We start from the raw sequence: 27,620 nt of genomic DNA on the forward strand, positions 1-27,620 counted from the left end.
ATGCCAGCAGGGTCAGCAGCCTTGTCCAGGTACAGCATTTCCAGCTGTCTTCTTACTAGGCCCACAGTCAGGGGATCGTGCTAGTGGAGGGTGGTGTAGTGGGGGATGGTAAGGGATGTGGGAGTTTAGTCCAAGGTCCCCTGACCTGAAGTCTTCGTTCTCCCTATGAAGCAGACTTTTCAGGTCCCCGGTCTATGTTCTGCTGTTGAATATGCATTTCTGGTCAGTCGGGTCCAAGTTCTGTCACCCTCCTTTTTCAATATCTGCGCAGCTCATAAATGGTATTTGTTGTAAAGATATAACCGAGTTGTCTTTCACCGCTGCAGCAACACTTGACACCATTGTCATTCCTTCTGAATGCTAACAGGCTGCTATGGTGACTTTGATAAAGAATAAATTCCAATACATTTCAAACACCCCCTTAACTGCACAAAGGTAACTGCTCTAAACAACAGAACAAAAACCCTTGTGTGATATTCATAAAACACAAGGGTCACAAACCAAATTGGATTTAATCTTTGACAAATGGGTTTGCATCCCAGGCAAGGTCCCATTTAGTCAGAACCTTAGTCTCAAGGCTGGACAAAGAAGGAGAGAATATACAGAAGAAGAATACAGAATACAAGAATACAAAAAAAAAGAAAAGAAAAAAGAATACAAAATAAAAAAAACGTGTATTTTACATAACTAAATTAAGACAAAGACAAATGAAACACAACAAAACCAAAGAGGGTGGAAGCCAGGGGAGAGCAAATGGCTGATTGCCACCAACTTACATATCTTGTATGATACAGACCAGGTGAGCTGCATCTTCCTGATGCACCGACTCCACCCACCAAGCTCCTGGAGGGAGAGGCCTGCTCAGAGGCTCAGAGCTTTTACTTTTGATACTTTGAGTAGATTTTGCTGATAATACCTACATACTTGTACTTAAGTAAGGTTAGTTCTGAAAGCAAGACTTTTACTTGTAGTGGAGTATCTGAAGTACAGGATTGATGTATAGGATCATAGAAATGTGACACCTGCCTTTGTATGTCTTTGTCTGAAAGCAAGGACTTGTCATGTGAAATATTACAAACAATTTTGAGTGTGAGAAAGTGAAGCTTGACAGGCATGGCAACAGTTAACCCTAAGGACAGAAGATAATGAGGATGAGGGAAAGAGGGGTGTGAATGAAGGGGTGGATGGTAGTGTAGAGATGTTCCTGAATCTGAATCTAATGTTCTGCAAAGTATAAATAATGGTGTTTATGAATATAAAAAAAATGAGTTCTTTCCAAATTTATTTAGCATAATTTTTTAGAAGTCCATAAGGAAAACATCGCAAAGCAGAAGTTTACTTGAAGTCATTATGATATTGCTTTAAAGGACCAAACCAGTATTTTTTGCATGTTTGTTTAGCAATTAGCAGCTATTGGTTTTCATTCATTCATTTTAGCACAGCATGTGAACATCAACATGCTGAGACCTGAACCTTGTATCACTGTGAAGAGCCTGGTGTATAGATGAAACAAGAGTAGGAGGAGGCAAAGAGTGTAGAAACAGGAGGAGTAACAGAAGTAGGGGGAGACAGGAGGGCAGGTACAACAAGCTGGATAAAAGTTGTAATTATCCTACGGAGTTTACTTAGCCTTTGACTCTCTCTCTCGCTCTCTCTCTCTCTCTCGCTCTCACTCTCTCTATCGCTCTCTCGCTCCCTCTCTCTCTCTTCTCTCTCGACACACATTCAGTGTTTGTATAGACTGATAAGCTGAGGGGGGAGAAGGGAGAGAAAACAGCCCAGCTAAGACAGTGAAAACACACAGAAGGGTGAGAAAGCATATGATTGTTTTACAGGGAGAGTGGAAAGGTGCTTCAACACACAGAGGAGGATAGAAAAAGAAGACAGAGAAGTGAACCACAGAGAGACATAAAAAGGAAGGAGAGAGAGAGAGAGAGAGAGAGAGAGAGAGAGAGAGAGAGAGAGCACAAAGGAAAGTTAAAGTGTGAGAGACAGGAGAAGACGAATTGTAACAGGTTTTGCTGCTGTGCTGGGATCATGTCTCTAAATGGGAAGGTGGCTCTGGTGACTGGGGGTGCTCAGGGCATTGGAAGAGCCGTGGTCCAGTCACTACTGCAGAGTTCAGCCAAGGTCAGTAGTTCTGTCAGTAGTTCTCAGCCTGCCTTAATTCTAGCTTTTTAGCTTAATTTAGCTAAAGGGTGGAACATAAGTTTTACTGCTTTGACAGCTACTCAGTTCACAAATGGCATCATTAAAAATGCTCAAATAAACTCGAAGTGCTTTAACTTAACTTCTTTTGCTTTTCTGTTCAAGTTACTGCCAGACCTTTTCTGATCCAAGTATGCATTAACAGTTCAAACTCTTGTATAACTGACTTGATTGTTATCTCCACTGCTCAAACACAACATATTTTGACTTCACTGCTCTGGCTTCACTAGAATGCCTTTCAGTGAAGTGGAACTGTCTGCATGTTTGCTGTGATTCAGCTTGAATGGAGTGACTACACTTACACTGCATTAAGTTCTTAACTTTAAGGTTTTGGAAGCACTTTACTGCTTTATCACATTTGTTTTATTCAGCAATCTTTTAGTTTCCTTGACTCTACTGCTGTCTTCCGGCTTTTACATGTTTTATGAAGTCAGTACATATGTTGAAATAGGGCCAGTGTTAACATGTCGTACAGTAGATGATAGTGTAAAAGGTTAGTATAAATACACTCCATTTGAATAATGATTTGGCATTAGAGCAGTACAATTGTTTCGGGGTTTTCTTTGTTTTTTTTTGTATGTTTTTTTTTTTCAAACTGGTAGTTAGACATTGGTGGTAAAATGCATTTCAAAGGCAAGAAAATTAATGCAAAATGGCTTTTGTAAGAGTTAAGTGTCTGAGAACTTCTTTCACACCCTATGAAACAAGGCTAACCACAGCATAACACCAAGATGAACATGTCGTTAGTCTCGTATTTTTGTTCCCTATCTGAGCGGTCTGCTACTAACTGAGCTGTTCACAGCCACGTTTACCACACATCTAACACTTTAAGATGGTAAGAAGTAAGCAGTACACTGTATTCACCGTATGATCTCCATTTATTTAGTACGAGGTTCTGCAGAGATGGATTCAAACTTTCGACCGTAACAGCCTCACAGTCTGTCTGCATGTGTGAATTTAAATGCCCAACTTACTAACAGAGCTTTGTGGTTCAGGTGGCTGTGGTCGATCTGAACAAGACCTGTGGTGAGGAATGCAAAGCACAGCTGGATGCCGAGTTTGGAGAGGGCAACTGTACCTTTATTTCGTGTGATGTGTCCAATGGAGATGCACTGAGAGGTAACACTGTCTATAGGACTATAAGAAGAGAGATAACTGGGAGTAATGCCTTTTATATCAATTACTACTTATTGGGTAAAAATATGAAAACTTAAGTGATAATGTTTCAGCAACATATTCAGTGTTGGCTAAAAGCAAGGAACTGTTTTTGGCAAGCATTAGAAACCTTTTCCTGATACTAATCTCTGACAGCTTGTTCAGTCAACCAGACTGCAACAGAATACAAGTGGCACAAGCTCTGGTCACTTCAGTAAATCTTACCAATAGGCTGCACTCATGGCCCAACTAAAAGTTCAGCTTGTCTAGTCTTGCTTTGCAGTCACATGATTATATATTATACTGTATTTAAAAGTTCAACATGCCTATTCACTGCTCCACAAGTACAATATACTGGTGTATACTACTGCTCTTCACATACCCTCTCCTTTTCTGCAGTAGGTCTGTCTGTGATGTTGTGCTTATATGTGTGTGGGCGTGCCAGGGTGAGAAATAGAAGAAGCAGAAAATTAAAGTCTGTGCAAGTGAATAAGTGTGTCTTAGAGTGAGTGAGAATGAGAGAGCTAGAGAGAGAAACAAGGTTTCATTGTCTGACTTTGAAAAAGTAAATCCCTGCAGGCTAACGGCTGTGGAATGCTGTTTTGTGTTGCTCCTAACTCTGTGATAGTACTACTGTTGATGTGGACACACAGTGTAAGCCGGCATGGAGCCAATGGCAGTGTGTGTGTGTGTGTGTGTGTGTGTGTGTGTGTGTGTGTGTGTGTGTGTGTGTGTCTGTGTGTGTGTCTGTGTCTGTGTCTGTGTGTGTGTTTGTGTGTTTGTGGGAAGAGATTAATTGGGTTTATATGAGTGCATGAATCTCTGCAAGTATGCACAGTGTGTGTAATTGTTAGCAGAGCATAACTGCATGCGTGTTTCGTGTGTAGGCTTTTTCAGTGTGTGTGACTCCTTTGCACATTTGTGCACGAATGTGCATGTGCGGGTGTGTGTTTGTCACCAGATGAGTCTCTTAAAAACAGGTATGTTTGTTTCTAATTGTTAGGTGTCCAAGTGTGGAATGTGGCAGGTGATGACACATGCAGGTTTTCCCACTTCAGGTTTCTCCCTTCAGCTGTTTATCCAACCATGTCTCTCTGCTCACATGGGGAGATTAACAATCTGCTGGTCGTTCATTGTGTAGTAATATATAGCCACTTCTTCATGTTGTCTGCATTTTGTGTCTGTGGATATTTATCTAACATGTCAGAAGTCACTCAACTTATCTTCATAAACCTGAACATCAGCAGATCATGGTAGTGTGGTGTGTTTGGAGTATCAGCTGTATCATCATGTCAGAGTATGATTCTGATTTGATCATGGGGTCAGCTGGTCAGCTGAAGCTGAATGCCATGCTCATTCAGCACTGAGTGTTTTAAGTCTTTCAGTGACGTGTTTTCTTGTCTCTGTGAAACAGATGCGTTCCAGAGCACAGTAGAGAAGTTTGGTCGTCTGGATATCGTTATCAACAACGCCGGCATCAACAATGAAAAGAACTGGGAGAAGACCATACAAGTCAACCTGGTAAGATGATGAAATAAGGATTTTCAGACAGGTCAAGTCAGTTTTATTGATGTAGCCCAAAGTAATCAAAATCTGTGATCTCCCTGTCTTGTCGGCCCACTGAATGAACACAAGCATGTGCCAGCCTGCTTGCCAAATGTGCAAACAAAGTAATAATTACTTAAATCACTAAAAATCATGACTTTAATTGTTTTTATTTGTGTTTGAATACATCTGACTGGCCAATTTTAGTTGTGATAGATAGTAAATGCATGGTAATACAGTTGATAACAGCCAGGTTCCTTGCCTATGGTGCAATGTGCTGAAATTGAAATAGTTCATTGTCACCAAGAAATTTCTAAAGTTTATAGAGGTCACCCACTATGGTGGGACAGTGGTACAGTGGCAACACTGTTGTCTCACAGCTAGAAGGTCCCGGGTTCGATTCTCTGTGGCGTGTCCTCCACCTTGCCTTTGGTGCCTGCTGTTCGAGGAAGGGGGCTTTCTGTGTGAAGTTTGCATGTTCTCCCCGTGTTCACCTGGGGTATCCTACATTAAACAAAAAATAACCACTAAAAGCATGCAGGAAGATCACCACCCCACGGAGGACGGACGGACCAAGGATGGGTCAAACGCAGAGATTTAAATTCGCATAAGCATGGCGTGTGTGCATGTAGTGCATTGCATTGTTGTGTGTGATAATAAAAAGTACGTTTCGTCTTATTGCAGATCACTTGCAGATGGTGATCCCTGTTTGTAATTATAAAGTGGACAAATATGTGAGCTCTGTGGCACTCCTTATTGATTATTCATTCCTAAGTTTACTCAGTTTAATTGTTGTAACTGACATCTCTTTGGTGTATGAGGACATGGAGCATTTACAGGAAGACAATGTAAAATCTTCCAAAATCAAAAATATCAAAATCTCTGAAAAACTATAAGAATAGAGAGGGGTTGTTCTTAATTACTGTTCCTTCAGAGATCATTCACTGCTTTCATCTTCCACCTTTTTCTAGAACTACTCTGAGAAACATCAGATTAGAGATTGAACCTCGATGAGTCCACATGACAAGGAGTGCCAAGATTGGTTGAAAGCTCAAAGCAGACAGGCAGTCAAAACGTTTTTCAGTTGGAATGTGATCTAGATGGGATCACAGGTCAAGATAATGATGTGGTAGCACTCAGTACATGTACTTGTGAGACCCGAAAAAAGTGCTAACTTGTTATGAGTCATCAGTTGTTTTGCTAGAGCCACCTTGGGCAACACATTAATACAAAGTAGAAGAGGAAGAAGAAAAAGAAGAAGAAACTTTATTTAAACCTTATTTGTATACCACTATTCATACACTGAGTGGTTCACATGGGAATAGACATAGAATGTACATAAAAGCAAGGATAGACTGACTCATATAAAACTAAAAATGAAAATAGAATACGTATAATTAATAACATAAGATGGGAAATAAAACCCACACATAGAATGCATTAAATCTAGTAACAGTTTCTACTGAATAAAAGCTGCAACTGCAGGATCACACACAAGGCCAGGATCAGTAGTTGCTTTATGCAGATTAAGACAGGAATGGTAGATGTAAGACCCACTATAGGCCAGTGTATGCATGTACTGTGGTGCTAAGCAGGTTAGTTCATTTACAAGACCAACATGTATGTGTCAGTATTAGCCAGCAAGCTAATTTTCAACTTCAGTCCTTTGGCAAGATGTTCAAAATCCAAATCATCACATTCTTTTATCCTTGACTTCCACTTGTGATGACAGACATGACTAAAACAGGAAGCCGAGGGAGACAAGAGAGGCAAAACTATGGTTGGCTACTTTTTGTGTTGTTGATAAGGGGCCAAAAATATGCAGAATATTTTCATACCAGTTGTGCTGTTCACAGTTACGCTAACCAGTTTTAGGCCATTTTTTTCTTTACCATATAATGAATGGTACATTCACACATAGACTTTGTCTTATTGGCAAATGTTTTCTCTTGTGTCTCTCATCTGATCATGACTGAATAATGTGCCTGTTTCACTGCTGCTTACTCTCTTAGTACTGGTGTAAAGCATCTTATAAAACATCTTTTTTGGCATCGGAAGCAAGACTAATGTAGGTTCAACTGAATGAGAGCATGATAGTGAAGTTCCAAAATGTTAATACATTTATTTTGTGTAGTTATATCATATCAATGTTTCTACAAAAGGTAAGTGACAGTATTAATAATTCGTATTAACAGTACATGTATATGAGCTAAGTTTGTCATTGGGGGAGGAGGAGGAGGGGATGGTAGTGGTATGACAGGTAAGCACGACAACTGCCAATCAGCAGACCACTGTTACAGCCATGTTTGTAGTGACAAAACCTATTTTAAGACAAAACATGATCTTTTCCTAAAGCTAACCAAGTGGGTTTTGTGCTTAAGCCTAACCAAGAACTTCACCACAGCATTGTCATGAAAAAAAAATTTAAAATTCAACCCTAAGAAACATAAACTTTGAATGTGAAGAAATTAAAAGTTTGTACAAATTAGTAGTTTGCACAAACTTACATTGCCAACATTTATTCTGCATTTGGCTTGCAACACCCCTTCTTCGGGCTGCTTAGACTCCTCCAATTGATCAGAAGGCCTCCCCCTCAGCCCTTCATGACATGAAACTTCAGGCCTTACTACTACATTCCTGATGAGTAGAATCCCAGCAGCCAGCTCAACCGCCACTACTGGAAAAACATCTTCAGCCTATCAATGTACACTGATAATAACCCCATGACCCCAAAGGTAAAACAGCAAATTGTTCACTTGAAACAGTTGACACAATTCTTAAGCTGCCGATCAAATATAGTATCTTATATCTATCTTATCTTATTATGATGTTGGATTCTTGGGTCTACAGGTGTACAGATGGTTGTTCTGCAGCCTCCTGTCCTCGGTTAGGTTCAGGCAACAAAAACATAATTCAGTCTGTAATACGATTCCTTCAAAATGTATTTGCTGTCGTAAATTAGTTGTTGAAAAGTATTTTCTAGGAGACAGGGCTGTCAGCTATGCAATAAAATTAGAAGGGCAATGACATAACATCAGGTAAGAGATATAATGAAAACAAGACAACAGTAAATGAGCCAAAAATGTGTACCTCTCCACAATAGTGGGGTGCATTACAATTGCCAGTGCCAGAAGCAGAGATGTTGCTCCAGTATCTTCTATTGTTGTAGTTTGGGAACTACTAAGTAAACCATAGGGTTCCCATTTTTCACAGTGAGTTTTCTCTAAACATCAGTGTCTCCTGTCTTTTAAATTTCCTTCTCTATTCTGTCCATCTCTTTCAACACTTAGTCAACCCAGTAAATCAAAATTCTCACCAAAATCTGACATTTGAAATAAGTCTTTGGCACAGTGTATGTTCCTAGACCCTTGATATCAGTAATATATACTTGTCAGTCAGCAACTCCCACCATTGAACAGGAGCGATCCTTGATTTGTGGTGTGGCCTAAAATAATCATGTCAAAATTCAACATCATTTGTAGGACCTGGAAAAAATGAACAAAAAAAAAAAAAAAGGATTTACAGCTGCTGCATTTCATCATGGCACAGTCTATAACGGATGGAAGTGCTTCAAAAGCATACATATTATGTTACTATGCAATATATCTGTGTTGGGTTTCCATGGAATTAGGCTTATAGTCAAATTCTCAAAAGTAAAATTTGCTGATCGTTGTGTGAACTGACTGCACTGATGCCCTCAAATAAACACCTTCACTTATCAGTAGGTTTGCACATTCTTTCCTTTCAGTTTCACTTCCTGATTACGTGCTGCACTTGCCTGTTGTGAAGATTACCACTTTGACAGTGTTGTCTCTTTATCTTTATAGACCTCTGTAATTAAAGGGACCTACTTGGCACTGGAACACATGAGTAATGAGTACGGCAAGGAAGGAGGCACCATTGTCAATGTATCCTCTATGGCAGGTAACACATACACATGCACATTTATGAACATATGTATTCAAGACTATGTTTTTTCATGAATTCATGACAAAGATCAACTCTACTTCAACACAGTCTTTGCTTTAGTCAGACTGATGATATAAACATTGTTTTAACTAGTAGTAAATATTATGGGAACCTAAACTTAAGTATTTGAAAATCAAAAACTCTTGCATATTTTCAGAATAATTATGTTTACGCAATTAAGAAAAAAATTGCCATGTTAGTATTTGATTGGCTGGTAGGTCAATGCTAATGCTAATGCTAAAACATTACCAAGGAAGATGAAAGGGAGATAATAACTGTAATGATGGTTTGTAATGATGGTGAAATATGTACCTTTCAAACTCACATGCACATCAAGCACCTGTATGGGGGTACCTAATAAGTCAAGAGCACTGACTGCCTAAAGAAGTTCAGTAATTAACCAAACTTCAAACACACAAACTGTTTTGACTGTCTACTGCACTAAATGCATGACATTGCACTGCAAGACTACAGGAAGACAGGTTCCAGACAAATTCCATTCTCATCTTCATTCCCACACAATTGCAATGCTGCAGCTTTAGTCATATCACAGCATCTACACTGATATGCAGAATATGATAGTGGTAACTAATAAAACAGAACAGATATAGAATAATGGATGAGATGTAGAACCCAAAAGCTAGAACAGCTAAAACAGTAGACAGAAATTATTGCATGTAGTTTATTAGTACAGTACAAATTGTTCATAATGCAAGAAGAATGCAAGGCACGCACTGACGCAACAGAAGACACTGAAACACAAAAAGCACACTATAAGTGGCAGTCCAAAAATAGTTAGCATTAGCAACTCTACAGGAGAGGAGATAGCATAGCGTAGTACTCACAATACATGAACAAGGACACCACCAGGGATTCAGGACAATCCAGCACAGGTAGGAGAGAGCTCTTCCCCTTTATCCTGTGGCTTACTTCGGATCATCTGGTGTGCACCTGAGGAGGCGGAGCTTGCTGGGTGTAGGTGAACACCCAGCTAGACAGACTGAGGAGAACAGACAGACAACAATAATACTGGGGAACAGGTAAAAAAAACATATTAGGTATGCAAGAGGTCTGTAGGATCGTAACAGTAACACATTGTGTCATGTAGATGCTGTACAGTTAAGGTAGCCTGCAGTGTTTTTTGGGGTGATAAGATATTGTGGTCGGAAGGTTTACAATTCATGAAAAATCGCCACTGGTATTTCAAGTTGTGACTATGAATGATATTGTCCGAAAATGTGGATTATGTAATAGTACAGATTTCTGAGAAAGACCAGCTGTAGAGAAAAACTTTGGAATGACCTTGTTAGATTGTGGGAAAGGAAAATGTGCTTTCATTTCCCTCTAAGTCAAGATCTGGGACCTTGCATTGTAGCCATTTGAATTGATCTCATTTTACAGAGTAAAGAAAATTAGTCAGTCATGAACTTCTGTATAATTTCAATTGTGCAATAAATTGGTAAGATATAAATGTTTCTAGTGACACTGAAACTTCAATGACCTTTCAGTCTTCAGTTCTCCTTACTGAAAGACAGAGACACACAGATTTATGTATGTCAAAATGTCCCAGATGACGAATTTCTCAAAGCCTATTAAAACAGTTCTACTCTTCCTTGAGTGTGTGTTGGGTGGGAAACAGAAGATGAAAAACAACCATGTCAGTTTGGTAGAGATCCACTATAACTGAAACAACTGTATCTGGATCATTCTGCACCCCTGTCTCCGTCATGGAAAAAACTCACACTCATCCAAAATTTTCTCTTCATCTGTGTTTTGCTCTCTGCATACTCACCCTCACTCACTTACTCATACTCTCTCTCTCACACACACACACACACACACACACACACACACACACACACACATTTTACAAGGTAATTCCTCTTACTTTTTTATACTGTCCTGATGGGCCAATACTTCCCACGCCAGGTCTGTAAAAGCTGTAATCTTTTTCTAAACTCAGACAAAAACCCTTCAGAAGCCAAGCCACTCTGTGTAGGCACCAAGCTGCATAATGTCTACATAATGCAACTTAAACAACTGCACTAGAGGCAGTTATTTATTAGTTAATTGGAATACTGGAAATGTCCCTTGATTTATTTCTTCATTAAAAGATAACATGTTCTTAATTCTTAATTTAAGTAATCAACCACATATACTGGGTGAATAGATGAGTGAGCTGGTAGTTTGTTTCGGTTTGGTTAGATTACAGAGACACAAAGCCTCATTATACTGCTGTTACTCTATGTGGCTCCAGTTCACTCCTTGCAAAGTAAGATTACCACTGTGACCTGGAATACTGCCAGACTTTCTCAGATCCGAAGTTAGCTCCTCTCCCACCAGTGTCATTTTTCCATTTTGTTTTTGTTCTCCTGAGGGGCCATGGATATGAGTAGAGGGGATTGAGCAGGTGTTATTTTGGGGTCAAGGTTCCTCCAACAAGCAGTTGATGCTGCTGCTACTGTTCTAAGGTACAGTCGCCTCAGTAAAAATGTCCATTTAGTGTAATTTTTTACATGTTTGTGAGTGGGAGCTGTTCTTCTTGAACATGATCTGTCCTTATTTGTAGTGATCACATGAACTGTATACAAATCAGGAAATCAAGACAAACTCTCACTAGTCTGAAGTGACCCTGACACTCTGTACTGACTGGCAGAACATCTTAAAATGTAGTACCATATTTAGGAAACCACAGTTTGTGTTTCTATGTTTCAACCATGGACACACTCATTGCTGTCTTTTAATGTTGGACCAGGGGTCTGCCCAACCATCAAACTAGAGAAATATGAATAAATATGGTCAAATTCTTGAAGTCAATTGAAGAATAAAATCTACAAGGAAGGATAACCTAATTAAGAAGGCAGATACTATTGCAGTGGTCTTCACCAAGCTGTATAGTAGACAGACATTTTCAGTCCATGGCAGGTGTATCCATCCATGACACTGACATAGCATGAAGATGAATAAAAAGAGAACATTTTGAAGTTTTTGACACTGCCTGACAGATTTTGTCAGAATCTTTGCACTAATCAATATTTTAGATATTAACATTCACACAACTAATATGGAGGATACTGCTGACAGTGACAAACCCACAGACAATCTGATAATCCAATCCTGCAGTCTCACTACTTTCCCTGTTTGCAGCTTTGATAAATCCAGGCACTGTGTGTTACCTACCCAAGCCTAAATGACAGACAGACAAAGTTAGAAACTTAGTGAAAAAAGTGAAACATCACATCAAACACAGGAAGACATGAGCATTCAGTTTGAGTTGTTTCTGTCTACTGTTAAACATATTCCAATATTCACTATCCTTTTAGCTCTGTTTTGATCTCCACCAACTTCTGACCATCAGCTTCACCAGCTGCTGTTAGAAATGAGGTTGATGAGATGGGTTTGCAGGCCATATAACTAAAACAAAAAGTTAAAGGTGGCAGAATACCTCTACAAAGTAGGGTGATCGTTTTCTGTGGGGTTTGTCACAATTAGCACAATTAATGTTTCACATTATATCATGAAATCCATTATGAATATTAAAATATTCTGCAGCTATATGCAGAAAACTTAATTTGATGGAACTACACAAAATGTCAAGTCCAGACAGTTGGATTGTTTAAAAGGAATAGTTTTGGGGTCTTTTTTCTTCAAGCTTCAAGCCTCCACCAGAGGCCTGGGAGTTTGTGGGTTCCGCGCAGTATTTTAGCTGTTCCTAGGAGTGCACTCTTCCGGACAGAGACCTCAGATGTTATTCCTGGAATCTGCTGAGGCCACTCTCCCAGTTTGTGGGTCACTGCCTCCAGTGTTCCAATTATCACTGGTACCACAGTTGCCTTTACTCCCCTCATCTTTTCGAGCTCCTCTTTCAGCCCTTGGTATTTTTCTGGTTGGTTAGTCACCTCCATCTTGTCAGTCTGGATCTGGATATCCCAAAGGTTCTCGGCTCGGTCATTCTCCACCACCTTAGGAAGTGTCTTCCAATTTGACCCTGGGGCTTCCATACTCAGTACAGATGTTCCTGTACAATATGCCTGCCACTATGGTGTTCTGTGTAGACTTTTCCTGCCACCATTATACACCCTGCTACTATGTGCTGAACTGTCTGAACTGTAAAATTACCCCAAGGCTCAACAAAACAACAAACTGAGATTGATGTAACAATATGCGAAAGTCAGATGTTTGGCCAATACCACCCCTATAGCGGTAAAATATCTGTGTTTTGGAGAACTCATCTATTGCTCAGCTCTCTGGTTTAATGGAGTTTCAATGATGGAATTTGGTCTAAATACTGAAATCTGGGAATTGTTTATATTTGTGTACTTATTTTAGAACTGTGTGTGTTGTTGCTGTAAGATTCCAGTGAATGTTCTTCATTCTTGGAATCGGATACATCATCTTGTAGCTCTACAACAGTAACAGCAGACATATGGTAGCCATTTTCCACTTGTCACACTTGTGATAACATCAGTTTGTGTGTGTGTGTGTGTGTGTGTGTGTGTGTGTGTGTGTGTGAGAGAGAGTGACTTTGTACTTGGCAATCCCATAACAAACATGGACTTCGACCAAACATTGACAAACATTTTCCAAGCATATTGTTTTGTTAGCTTTCTCCAACTAGGAAAAATGTGATTTTGGTATCAATCATTAAGGTTAGAGTTAGGGTTAGGTTAAAGTACGTGGTTAGGGGAAGGGGAAGGGGTAGGGGTAGGCATAGCATATGACTCCGGACAAGGAATCTAAGCCTACGTAATGTCCCCAGAGGTGTTCTAAGTAAACAAGTCTGTTTGTGTCCCATTACCAGACTCTCTTGAAAGTAGATTCAGATAATGTTAGACTGATAGAGTTTATAGCTAGAGTTTTCAGGTGATGACTCCTACATACTTTCAGCCACAGAAACCATTTACATGTCAAAATATTCAGGAGCATCATGTATAAAATAGACTCGACATAAGTAATTTTCCTGCTGGTTATGTAGAGGTATTGCATTTTGGGACACATATGTGGCCAAACCTGTGGTGAGCGTTGCTTGAGCTTTATGAATAATATATGCTTTCCAATTATTGTTGTGATGCACTGGTCGATTTGTTAGAACTCGAGTGTATCAGGCCTCCCTCCTGTTGCCTTAATGCTGTGGTTATATATGCCAGTTTTTTTTTCCCTTGTAGTTTAAGGTTAGTTCTTACTTTTTGATACAGCCACAGTTCTGTCTCTCCGCCCCACCTTGTTCACTGCAGAGGGACACAAGCTGCATGTTTGGTTTTGCTAGGCATCCCACTATTCAATCCAGCAAATAATACATGTCGCCTTGCCTCATTCTTGGTGATCTCATCTTCCAAAACATTTGCTTTCCTGTTTTGATTCATGGCTATCCCTAACTAATCCCCCATATTCGCTGGTGGCTGTGACTCAGGAGAGCAGGTCTTCCACCAACAGGGTCAGTGGTTTCATTCCTGGCTCCTCTAGTCAAAGTGTCCTTTGGCAAGATACTGAACTCCAAATGGTTTCCAATGCTGTGTCATCGGTGTGTGAGCGTGTTTGTGTGAATGAGTCAGTGTGACTTGTTTTGTAAGGCACTTTGAGTAGTCAAAGTAGACTAGAAAAGCATTATATAAATGCAGTCCATTTACCTTTATATATGGAGAAATTGCATGACAGGTGCCGTTAATTTTAATAATTTTTTTTTTTAGATTTTTATTTGTCCTTCTGCAAGGAATATTGTTTCTGCCTTCTGTATAATCTCAGAGTCCACAAATACATCAAACCAGACAGAATACATCAAATTTGACAAATGCATACATATATCCCCACACAACCTCAGAGGACAACCTCACAATGCACAAAAACATCAACCTGGACAGGATACATAAAATTTGACAAATATATATATGAATCCCACACCATACACCCACTGCCACCACATTCTCAGGTCAGAAGGTGGGGGGAAACGGAAAGTGCTTGTGGACGTCAGAGAGTCTTTGTTGGCAGCATTTATGAATGTCAATGCTGTGTTGTTCAAAGCTCAGTTTATTGTCTAGGGCAGGGGTCGGCAACCCGTGGCTCTGGAGCTGCATGGGGCTCTTTCAGCTCTCTGTCGTGGCTCCCTGTAGCTTTGGAAAAAATAATGTGAATAAATAATGACTATTTTATTGTATTGTATTGTATTGTATTGTATTTCATTTTTTCAATGGAATACTTATTTTGGAGATTGAGATGCTCTTGTAACATTTGAGTTATATATTTTTTAATATTTTGTCAATCAAAATATGGGTCACATCCTACATGCGTCACCGGTTGCCACTGACCATCAGAATGCTGTTCTTGCTTAGAAGCACAAATGGAGCAATATTGAAAACCTCTCCAAACCTGACAAACTTGTGTTTGAAACAGGGAATGCCATTCCCGACACTTATATGAACAGGAAAAAGTATCCATTTGGAGTCCTGTTGATCTTTACTTTCACATACTTTTCCACATAACATATAAAAAGCAAACATCTCTCGCGCCTCATGGATGACAGCTTGCAATCCTGTGTGAAGAGCAAAGTCACGTCTTACAGCCCTGATATAGATAAGCTCTGCGGTGACGTTCAGGTTGACAGGGCATTCAATAGTTAATAGTTATTTGCAAATATTTATTTATAGTTTGGACCCTGAACTGATGTAGTTGTGTTTTATGTTCAGACTCAACAGTTGATTGCTGTACATGACTGGGGGGGGGGAAAAAAAAGGATGACAGCATGATGGCACACTGAAATGGACTTAAGTCATAATAAAATATAAACTGACATATTTTTATGTTTGCTCTTTTTAAAGTGAATATGCTACAGCTATATGTTTTATTAATTCGTGCGCTGCTTTTTTTTCCACAATAAGGGAAGGTCTGCATTATGTATTTTAACTTGAAAGAAACCCTATAAGTGCCAGTGTTTTATTTTCTGGTGTTCATAAGAGTTTTATCCTTTGTTACAAACAGCAATAAAATGCCAATTGTTTTCTTTTTATAGTTCTAGGATTTCATGAATGCAACAAAGTATAGTTCTTTTATACATAGCATAACTGTATATAAAACTTTATATGCATTTTAGGGGGTCAAATAGGTTTTGTGGCTCCACAGGAATTTAATTTGTTTGGAAAGGTGCCATAATGGCTCTTTTGATGTTGAAGGTTGCAAACCCCTGGTCTAGAGTGATGCCAAGATATTTGTGGCTCTCCACCATTTCAGCAACTTCACCACTGATGTTGATGGGGTGTTGGTGGGGTTTAAGACTGACTTGCATGTGCTGGAGGAGTCGAAGACCAGTTCCTTTGTTTTGGAGACATTTAACTGCAAATGATTGTCCGTGCACCACTGTGTGAGATGGGAGATGTAGTCATGGTAGCTTGCAACCGAGTTTTTATTGTGAGTACAGTGGTGTCATCTGAGTATTTGAGGGATGTGATGGTGACACCTTCAACTTAACCTGTCAAAGACTGAGTTCCTTGTCATCCCAGCCAGTCCCTCTGTACAACAATGGATCAGTATCCAGCTTGACTCAGCTCTGTTCACTCCCGCAAAATCTGCCAGAAACTTGGGTGTCATGATTGATGACCAACTAACTTGTAAAGAACATGTGACCTCTGTTGCTCGGTCATGCTGATTTGCCCTGTACAACTCCAGGAAGATCAGACCCTGCCTGTCTGAGCATGCAACACAACTCCTAGTACAAGCACTGGTACTATCACGCCTCGACTCTTGTAATTCCTTACTGGCAGGGCTCCCAGGGCTCGTTAAAACCTTTGCAGATGATACAGAATGCGGCGGCTTACCTGGTATTTAACCAGCCCAAACGAGCGCATGTCACTCCACTGTTTATATCCCTCCACTGGCTCCCAGTTGCTGCCTGCATCAAGTATACATCCTTGATGCTTGCCTACAAAATTGCCACCAAAACTGCTCTGACCTACCTGAACTCCCTCATTCAGGTTTATGCTCCCTCCTACTCACTACGCTCTGCCCAGGAACAGCGCCTGGTGCTGCGACCTCCAAAAGGCCCCAAGCTAGACTCTTTTCTTCTGTGGTTCCCTGGTGGTGGAACGAGTTACCAAACTCCATTTGTTCTGCAGAGTCCCTCTCGATCTTTAGAAAAAGACTAAAGACCAAGCTCTTTACTGATCAGCTTGTTTCATATAAAAAAAATTTAAAAAAACTCGACTCTATGCACTTTTTGCATTACTTCATAGCACTATCTCATAGCACCTAGGACCAGTTGGACCAGAAAGTTGTGCTAGGGCACTTACTCTTGTTGTTCTCTCCCATCTCCCTTGCTTGTGATGTATGAAAATCTCATGTACATCGCTTGGGGTAAAAGTGTCTGCTAAATGACAAATTGTAATTGTAGTTGTAATTGTAATGGGTGAGGGGCTGACAGTCTTTAGTGTAGAGGGTAAATTGGAAGGGGCTCAGGACACAACCTTGTGGGGCTGTCACTGAGCAAGCTGTGTACCCAGTGGATGAGAAGTGGTGGGACATTCAGGTGATGGAGTCTCCTGATCATCTGGTGGTGCTGGATGGTATTGAAAGCAGAGCTGAAGAGGAGTCTGGCAAAGTTACAAAGTGATTCAAGGTGTTGTAGGAGGGGATGGAGGAGACATGCTTCTACATCCTCAGTCCAACTTCTGGCCGTGTAGGCAAACTGGCTTGGGTCCAAGCATGGTTTGACAGTTGGAAGGATGATGTTGAGAACCAGCTTCTCCAGGCATTTCATGATAATTGAGGTGAGTGCAATTGGGCAGTAGTGGTTTGGTTCTGAGGGGTGGGATTTCTTGTGACCAGTATGATAGTGGATGTTTTCCACAGGGTGGGCACTGAGGCAGTCCTGTAGGACTCCCAGAAGATGGAGTGCAAGATGGGAGTGAGCTCCATTGCATACTTCTTCAGCAGATCACGTTACAAATGGGGTTTTTCTTCCATTCTCATTCCCAACTTGTCATATAAGGACGCTTGGTCGAGACAGAGTTGTGAGATTTAATCAGCTATAGAGTGCTAGTTGTAAAATCCTTCATGTAGGCATAGGGCAGGTCAGACAGACTGGTCATAGTAGCCAAGCCAACTCCTGACGGCACTGGAAACAGAGGGCGGCCGATTTAAGTTGAGGTATGTGGTGACTGTGGCATCACCAATCAGCTGGAAAGGGGAAATCTGGGCAGAAGATGGGTGGTCACCCAGCTGGTGACTGACTGCACAACACACTCCATCACCATTGTCCAGTGTTTGGAATTTATTGTTCCTTTAAAGAGGTTCAGATGAGAACATTGGAAAGGATGATGTAGCATGACCCCTGCTGCTCTTCACCAGGACCCACAGGTCCCGGTTGCAAGGAGTGGAGCTGGCTTGGGACTTGGGTTTAGCCCTGAGCAGGGGCCACAGTCCTCCCCCAAAGCCAGGACCTCCACTGAAAGGATCATTCCCCCCTGGAGCTGGCAGAACCTGACCAGGAAAGAGTTACATCACTGGGTGTAACAGAGGCTGAGCACATGAACAGGCTGGCACCACTGTAGCCACTGCAGGAGAAGCCCAATGCAGAGAGGTGTTTGGCTTAGGCAGTAGCTGCAGATGAAGACCCCAGGATTAGCTCATCCTTATCTTTGAGGTCCCGGTTCAGCTGTCTGATATCTTTATGGATTGGTGATGATTGCAAGCTGTATTTTCATAAACTGTACATATTGTACATATACATAGACCTGTGCAATTCAGTGTTTTTTGTGCATATGGCATTGGTAGGAGCAATTAGTATTTTATAATCTGTACATAATTTATATATACATACTTGTTTTTTTTATTCTTTATCCTGTATCCTCCTTATCTTGACACTTCTATACCACTGTTTTTGGTGTTTTTGCTTTTTAATACTTTGCTGGCTGTAACAATATCTTAATTGATCGAGTGAGATGTCAATCGAAAAGTCTGAGTGCAGTGGTCATTATGAGACCAAAATGCTGCCTACACTTACAGGGTTACTGGAGTCTAAAACAGAAAATGTGGAAGATTAGCAAGTCTGCCAGCTAAGCTAAAATTGTAAAACACCTTTTTTAAAAGTGTTTTGGAAACTTATACTGAATTGGATTGTCTGGATCTTTGCCAGTGTAACAGGACTGTTTTTCTTAGAGTTTTAACAATTGCTGTATTACTGTGAGTGAGTTATTACATTGAGTTGTCTCCTGTTTTAATTTAATCTTGAAATAGTTTGCAACAGTCAAATCACAAGAATCTTAGCTTTCCAATAATGTCAGGCATGAGTATAAACTTAACTCCCTATTAAGTATAAACTTAACACAGACTAAGAGGTTAAGTTCTCATTGCATTTTCCGCCATGCTTTGCAATTTAAGTTCAACAGTTGGCATTTACACACATTTTCAGCAGTAAATACATTTTCTCGTTAGAACAGCTTTCATAAAGTGTTGTCCTTACCAGAACACTGCAAATGTAGGTGTAATTTGTCATTATATTTTAAAATTAGAAAGGTGCTCGCAAATTTTTGTTAACCACATAGTTCTCATTTGGTTTCCTGTAAATAGGTTTCCAATACTTCTGTCACTTTGCTTTTTCTTTGTAAGTGGCCCAGAAACCTCATGTATACATGAAGCAATCTCTACATTCTTATGATCTCACAGCCTTTCCTGACACATTTGTCCTGAAGGAACTTGACCCATAAACTCAACATTGTGGAAGGTCTTGAGGAACACGGAACTTTCTCAAATCCTGAGCACTCACCACGGAGGCCAAATTCTCGTCATGTCGTCGGTGTTTTCTGTAACCCACTTGCTGTGAATCTTGTTGCCTTATTCAGCCATGGTGATCATCAAAAGCAGCTGATGAGCCTCTCAAACAGCAAAATGAACAACTGCTGAGGAGCTATATTTGGTTTTGACCACACATGTGCAAATATTCTTTAAAACAAATATTTTACCCTTGTTTAAAAAAGAAAATCTGTCCACACTCCCGTTGTTTTACAAAATATCTGAATAAATGAATACAAAAAAAGATCTGAATATGAATACAAAAAAAGATTCCAAACATTCAAAAAGGCATACTGGGCCAGTGGGTGGCGATAAAGTCTATATCAACCACAGTGCCCGGAGAATAAGCATTCTCGGCATGCCTACTGAGCTTATTTTCCTTTGGTGGTGGTAACTTAAAAACAATAGTAACTAATTGTTTTTTTTATTTGTGGTTGTTGTAGTTACAACCACAAATAATAATTGTTGTAGTTAATACCAGTTGTATTTGTTGTATTTAACACCTTTCTAGCACATGGCCTAGCAGTGCTAACAAAATGTAAACCAACCAGCAGTCCGTCATTGTTCTTTCAGACGCATGCTTATTAAACAAAGTAGCAATGGGCATGCACAAATCGAGGTTAAGGCCTGGATCAGACTAGACAATCTTAGCTTAATCTTAATCTTAATCTTTAGGGACACCAAATTGAATTCCACTCATTCATGAAAATAACGTTATGGTTGATCTTTGCTCTGTGTTGCTGCTGGTAACATGTTTGTTCTCTTGTCTCCTCTTGTTCTTTTCAATTCAGCCTTCTTCCATTCTCCTGTTCAGCCTGTCTACACTGCTACTAAGCATGGGGTCATTGGCTTCACCAGAGCTATGGCAGTAAGACACACATACACAATAAATAACACAGTATTGAAGGTCATCTTAAGCTTAGTGGAACTCAAAAACAGCAGCAGCTCATTGGACATGTTCTTGCAGGATGCATCCTCACAGGGCAACTACGGCGTTCGTATCAACGTCCTGTGTCCAGCCTTCGTCGACACTCCTCTGCTGCACACAGTGGAACATGAGGACAACATGGGCAAGTTTGTCAAGTTCAAGGACGATTTCAAACACAGAATGAACAAGTTTGGAGTTTTACAGTAAGTTAACTGACATACTTATAACTGGTTGTTTACTCATTTAAAATTCTTCTTTGAAAGTCGTACCAGATTCACATATTGTGAATTTATTGGTGAGATACATAAATGAAAACTAGAGTCCTGCAGCATTTCTGGAATATTATCTTTTTATTGATTAAATATGATCAATTTTGGCACTGGTTCTCCGAGTGGAGCCCTGCATTGATGGTGAGGAGTTGGGACAGATGATCTTCAGCTGCTGGGAGTGCAGTACAGAAACAGCTGAACTGAAATTACAAAACAACTTACAATTACGATTTTATGAATAAAGTTGATTACATTTTAGTTCCCTTCTGGGTAAATGAGAATGTGTGGAACTAGTAAACCTCAGTCCATTTGATTACACAAAGCATACATTTTAAACAGCAAATTCTGTATGAAAAGAATTTTAAACAATTTAACCGCACAAATATTTAACATTTATTTAAAAAATTACATTAAAATAAAAGCAGCTGTTATGTTAAAGTTCTTCCAATTTGTTATTATCTGCTAGAAGTAGGAGTGGTTTAAGCAGGCTGAAGAAAGTAGGGTCATGACTGACACCATACACATACAGACATGCCATGAGGAAGACAACAGGGTAAGACATTTTGGAGACAAAAAGAAAGTGAGAAAATGAACTTTGTCTCACACACCACCATGACCTGTGTATATACTCCTTTTAAACTAAGCATCCAATTTCGATAGAGGTTGCCTGGTCCTAATGAACTGGTCAAGGAAAACAGTAACTGTAATTCTTGTAATTGAATACATAACTATACATATTCACTGTACATGCATATATAGCATGCTAAAAATACAGAAATACACAGTGCAAGACAATTTTATCATCTGCATTTGGCCACAAGTTCTGATCCAAATCATACCTTAAGTCCTGTCTTGCAGTCAATCTGGGAAAGAATCTTTTGATACCTGACCCATTCCAGGCAGTTTTCTCTCCAGACAGCCAGCATTTATTGCATTCAAGAAGGACATCAAGCAAATCTAAGCAAATGAGCTACATGTGACTGAAGTACCATGAATTGAAATCTAATATTTATTATGACTAATTATAAATATGTAAAGTAAGCATGTTATTTATAAATTAGTGATACATTTTACATTTAGTGTTGTGTTATGTAAAATGAATAGAAAACAACAAATTCACTGCATGTGCTCTGATTTCATAAAAAATACTGCTCAAAGAATAATGCTTTTGAATTTGGAATGTGTTATGTGACTACAAGTTATTTGAATAATTAGATGAATTAATGCTTCACTCGGACTTGCAGCTATTGCGCAAAGTAATCAGTCAGCAAAGCCAGAGCAGCATGTGTGTGAGCCAGAGGATATTCAATAAACTCTTGGGCTAAATCTGCTAATGTGCTAACAAATTGCTCCCACTCACTTGTCAGATTTGGCAATTTTGTGTGTGTGTTGAAATGTTTAGTACTATACCTCAGACAGGACCTTTATTTTGAAATAATATGAACCGGAACTAGATAGAGCAGGGGGAAAGAGGGTAAAGTTAGTTTGACCTCACCAAGGAACATGATTGTAACTTGTATTAGCATACAGCAATAAAGAGGCAACTGAGATGAAGCTCCTGAACAACTGCGTGTACCTGGTATTCTTTATATAGATTATAGATTAAAGACAGTCACAACATGGCGTCAGAGTAAGTCGTTAGACTATGAACCCACTTAAAAAAAAGAAAAAGAAATGGAGGCTTTCGGTGTCCCAACCCCACGGATGGACTGGGAATCGTCCAACTTACCTGATGCATGGCAACAATTCAAGCAACTTGCAGAGCTCATGTTCGTTGGTCTGCTTGAGCAGAAAAAGGAGGGAGAGAAATGCAGTTTTCTCTTGCTGTGGATCGGGAACAAAGGATGGGAAATAAATAACACTTGGATATTAACCGAAGACATTGCTAAAATTCTGAAAACGTACTATGATGGATTTTCAGCATATCTCACCCCGAAAGCTAACCCCATATTCACCAGGTACAAATTCCATGAGAAGATGCAGGGGAGTGGTGAGTCATTCGAGCATTTTGTAACGGAGCTCAAACTGCTTGTAAAAGACTGTACCTATGCAAATAGTGAGGAAATGGTCAGGGATCGTATAGTGTTTGCCACCAACTCACCTAAAGTACAGGAAAAGTTGCTTAGTCAAGGACCAAAGCTAATGCTAGATAAGCCAATTGATATAGCCCACTGTTCAAGCTAGCGCACATGCAGCCAAAGGCAATGGCTAACAACAGTCATGAAGTGCATGCAGTACACCTTAAGATAAGGAACCTTGACACTGTGAGAAACGCTAGCAGACCAAACAAAAACCTGAAGACGTCTAACAAAGCCTTCAGAGCATGTTGTGGGCACCATGAGAAGCCAACAGAATGTCCAGCAAAGGGGAAACAGTGTTTAAAGTGCAGAAAGTTCAACCACTTTGCAAGGGCATGTAAAACAAATTCCCATACTCCAAATGGAACAGAACACAGAGATGTACATACCATGGAGAAATACAATGAGGATTTTGACTCAGTGCTGTTTGTTGACACTGTTACAGCAGAGGAGGAAGATGAAGATAGTGCGTACACAGACATAGGACTGGGACCACAGAATACAAAATTGACGTTCAAATTGGATACTGGAGCACAAACGAGTGTGGTACCTGCAAAAAATTTTGCTGAGCTCATGCCCAGCACACCACTGTTGAATGACAATCGTAAGCTTCTTGGCTACAGGGGGCATGCGCTGAAAGTGAATGATTAGTTCTACATCGTAGACTGCAACGGCCCACCCATCCTAGGCTATAGAGCATGTAAAGCCCTGGGACTCATCAAGGTGCTATACGCAGTCACAGATATTAAGGAAGAGCGCGACAACCAGTCAGCTGACATGCTGAGTGAGTACTCAGATATTTTCAAAGGCATCTGTGAATTTCAGGGTGAGTGCAGTTTCAGGATAGACCCTAACATAGCACCAGTGGTTTGCCTGCCACAGAGGGTACCATTTGCCCTAAGAGAACGTTTAAAGACAGAGTTAGACAACATGGAAAGGGACAAGATAATCTGCAAAGTAACTGAGCCTACCCAGTGGGTAAATGCCAAAAACACACAAGCTCCAGGTATACATAGACCCATTGCCTTTGAACAAGGCCAGACTGTACTACCCCCTACCCACACTCAAGGATGTGACATCCAGACTGGCTGGGGCAAAATACTTCAGCATCTTAGATGCAAGATCAGGCTTCTGGGCAATCAAGGAGTCATCACTGCTCACTACATTCAGCACCATATTTGGCAGATATCGTTTTCTCAGACTCCCTTTCAGCATCGTGTCTGCCCAGGACGAATTCCAGAGGAGGATAGACGAGATATACGAGGGCCTCAGGGGAGTAGCCGGCATCGTGGACAACATCTTCATGTTCAGTAAGACAAAAGAGGAGCATGACTGCAACCTCAGAGCCATGTTCAGCCGGACTAGAGAGAGAGGTGAGGGGGTAAGGCTTAACCCAGACTAATGCTGCACCTGTGTATCTGAAGCGGACATATACTCACAGCCGATGGCCTGAAACCAGACCCCCTCAAGGTGGAAGCCATGCAAGACAATCCTCGGCATGGTGAATTACCTCTCCAGGTTTGCTCCCAATCAGGCCGAGGTGAGTGCACCACTCAGACACCTACTAAGACGTGACACAGAATTCAAATGGGACACAACACATGACAAGGCGTTTCAGCAGATAAAAGAGACTATCACAACTGAACCAGGGCTAGTGTTGGCCTATTTCAACATATGCCAAACACACCACAACGCCAATACAAAGGAACCCATGCTCTCACAGGCAATCCCAGAGAACCCATGGCAGACTGTAGCAACACAATTATTTTACTGGAACTCTGAGAACTACATCATCATATGTGACTACCTCAGCAGGTACTTTGAAAATGAATACCTGCACAACATCAGTATGCCAGGTCATGGGGCTTCCAGCACATCACTTCGAGCCCGCAGTATCCCCAGAGCAACGATCTGGCTGAAAAGACCGTCCAGACTGCAAAGCAGATCCTCACAAAGGCCGGAGAGGACAAGAAAGACCCATACCTCAGCCTACTGGAGTATCAGACCACACCAGTTGATGGCCTGAAATCTCCAGCCCAAATTCTGATGAGCTGTAGACTGCGCTCCATCTTACCCACAACAGCACATCAGTTGCGACCTCAAGTGACCCCTCAGAATACAGTACAAGCAAGTAGAAAGGAATGCCAGTGGCGCCAGAGGCAGCACTATAACGAGTCCGCTAGGCCTCTGTCAACACTGTACACCGGAGCACCCATCCACTTCCAGCAGGAAGATGGTAAGTGGAAACCAGCAACAGTCATCCAACCTGCATAAACTCCACAAAGCTACCATATCGAAACCAGCAACCGACAGCACCTTCTCGACATCCAAGATGACAATCACGCACCTGACATATAGCAGCCCGAGACCAGCAAGGACGATCTGATCACTGGACTAAGGGAGCCAAGGGTACAGCAACCTCACCATGGTTCAGTGTGTGAACCAGATCACTCTGATCCCTGTCCTCGCACAAAGTATGGTCATGCCATTAAGCCAAGCAAGTCCTTGACTTATAACTGATTGTAAAGGGTGTACGAAGAACACCCCCCCAATATATACATGAAAAAAAACATATGTGATTTATTACACTTACCTGCACTGTGACTTGTTGTGCCATAGATATGCCAAGAAGTTTATTTTGCCTTAAAAGAAGGACACTGGGTTCATACAGTGTCATATATGCACTATGTCATAAGATGGTTCAGTTATGTTTTTGTATGATTGTTCATTGCCTTGCAGGATTCTTTAGTTTTTGCTGAAGGGAGATGTAATGTTTAGTACTATACTACAGATGGGACCTTTATTTTGAAATACTCTGAATTGGAACTAGATAGAGCAGGGGTAAAGAAAGTTAGTTTGACCTTGCCAAGGAACATGACTGTATGATGTATTTGCATACAACAATAAAGAGGCAACTGAGATGAAGCTCCTAAACAATTGCGTGTACCTGGTATTTTTATAGACAGTCACAACATGTGTGAACTGATTTTCCATTTGGCTCTTTCCAAACAGCTACAGTTAAATCATGTGCTTACTGACCCTCAGTTCTGAAGTGGCAACTTAGTAGCTGAATGATACTTTATCTTTCATCAGACTTTGTTTATGTGGAGTTGTTCCGAGTGGGACTGAACCAAAGAGGAGACATACATGGTCTTGTTCTACAACACAGTTTGAAAAAAAATCAGATGAAATATGTGCCAAGACCCTCCCTCACTTCAGTAAGGGGGCTCATTACAGTTAGTAATGAGAAATGGCAAGAAATGTTTATGTTCTATACTGGAGTGACTTTTATGATGCCGGAGAATGCTTTTGTAAAAGATCAAATTGTGCAGGTCAAAGGCACGCAGACTGAGGGAAGCATTGTCTGACAGAGGAAGTTGAGGCCAGTTTACTTAGTGATCATATACACAGTCTCTCCAAGAAAGAGCAGTATTACAGGTTAATTGTTGCATTTTTAGGATGGGACTCTGCACAGGAAATCTGATCACTAATTGTGTGTGATTGTGTGTGTGCGTTTGCGTGCAAGTACCATATATTCCTTACGTTGTGGGAACTCATCTTCCTTATGGGGACAAAATGCAGGTCCCCACAATGTAAATCATCAAATTTTAGGATGAACACTGAGGTAAAGGTTCGGGTCAGGGTTAGGTTAAGCTTAGGGTTAGGCAAGTAGTGGTTTTGGATATGGTTGGGGTAAGAAAGCAAGAAATGAATCTAAGCCTATGTAATATCTCCATAAATTATGTATGCACGACTGCGTGTGTGTGTGTGTGTGTGTGTGTGTGTGTGTGTGTGTGAGCATGTGGGTGCATGGCTCTCTTTACCAAATGTATTCTCATCTAATGTCCCCTTTTCTTGCTGTGTTTATCTCCAGGCCATCATTGATAGCAGAGGGCATGATGAGGTTGATCATGGACAGCAGTCTGAATGGAGCAGTGATGAAGATAACCTGCTCCAAGGGAATTCACTTCCACACCTATGAACCCATGTCAGCTTGAGCCTTGACATACTGGACTCTGTGGTGCTCCCAAGGAGAACTGTGCAGTTGTTCATCCTGTTTGACTGCAACACATCAGAAACTGAATCAGAACAACTTCTGGCTGTCATCGAAATTAATATCAGAAGTGTGTGAGAATATTGTTTGGGTTCTACTGGAAAAACTGACCTGAACAATGCCTGATCATGTACAGTATATATACCTGTCTCAAATGAATGCTATACAAATTATTGTTTAATTCCCTGTCAAAATAATATACTGTCTGTCTTATTTTAATAATTTCATTAATAATGTGATAATGATCTTAAGTATCAAAATTACTATAGAATGTCAAGTCTTTTCACTGCCAGCCAAAATATAAACCTTTGGCAAACCAAATTTATAGAGAGATAGAGAATCTTGTTCAGTGAGGTTTCTATGTGTCACAGGACATAATTGACAATTGTCATCCACCTCAGATGAGTGATTATGCAGCTTCTTTCATTTAACAGTGTTATTCTAGCAACTGTAACAATTATTATTTAACAGCTGGTTTATATGATTTGTATAAAAATAAAAACAAATTCTTGTGAGATAGTTGTATATGGGACATAAGGGACTTATTTATTATTATTTATTTCATGATGAGGCCACTATGCCTGTATTAAGCCATATACATTTTTAAACAGTTTCCATGTGAAAATTATTTTTGTCCA

General features: G+C 40.4%; 1 protein-coding gene across 1 annotated transcript; it reads left to right on the forward strand.

Annotated features, from left to right (window-relative positions):
- The first annotated feature begins 1,689 nt into the window (after positions 1 to 1,689).
- Positions 1,690 to 27,215, forward strand: hpgd (15-hydroxyprostaglandin dehydrogenase). Its single transcript, XM_076728722.1, has 7 exons — positions 1,690 to 2,130; positions 3,204 to 3,327; positions 4,778 to 4,884; positions 8,736 to 8,832; positions 20,445 to 20,521; positions 20,621 to 20,784; positions 26,803 to 27,215. Exons 1-7 carry the CDS (start codon positions 2,038 to 2,040, stop codon positions 26,924 to 26,926), a joined length of 786 nt encoding a protein of 261 aa, XP_076584837.1. The 5' UTR covers positions 1,690 to 2,037; the 3' UTR covers positions 26,927 to 27,215.
- The last annotated feature ends 405 nt before the right edge of the window (positions 27,216 to 27,620 follow it).

This window comes from Chaetodon auriga, chromosome 4, assembly GCF_051107435.1.
Source record: "Chaetodon auriga isolate fChaAug3 chromosome 4, fChaAug3.hap1, whole genome shotgun sequence".
NCBI lineage: Eukaryota > Metazoa > Chordata > Actinopteri > Chaetodontiformes > Chaetodontidae > Chaetodon > Chaetodon auriga.

Coding starts and splice junctions, on each gene's coding strand:
- hpgd (XM_076728722.1), top strand. CDS start 2,038: ATGTCTCTAAATGGGAAGGTGGCTCTGGTGACTGGGGGTGCTCAGGGC. Junction 2,131..3,203: donor TACTGCAGAGTTCAGCCAAG/GTCAGTAGTTCT, acceptor TTTGTGGTTCAG/GTGGCTGTGGTCGATCTGAA. Junction 20,785..26,802: donor AACAAGTTTGGAGTTTTACA/GTAAGTTAACTG, acceptor GTTTATCTCCAG/GCCATCATTGATAGCAGAGG.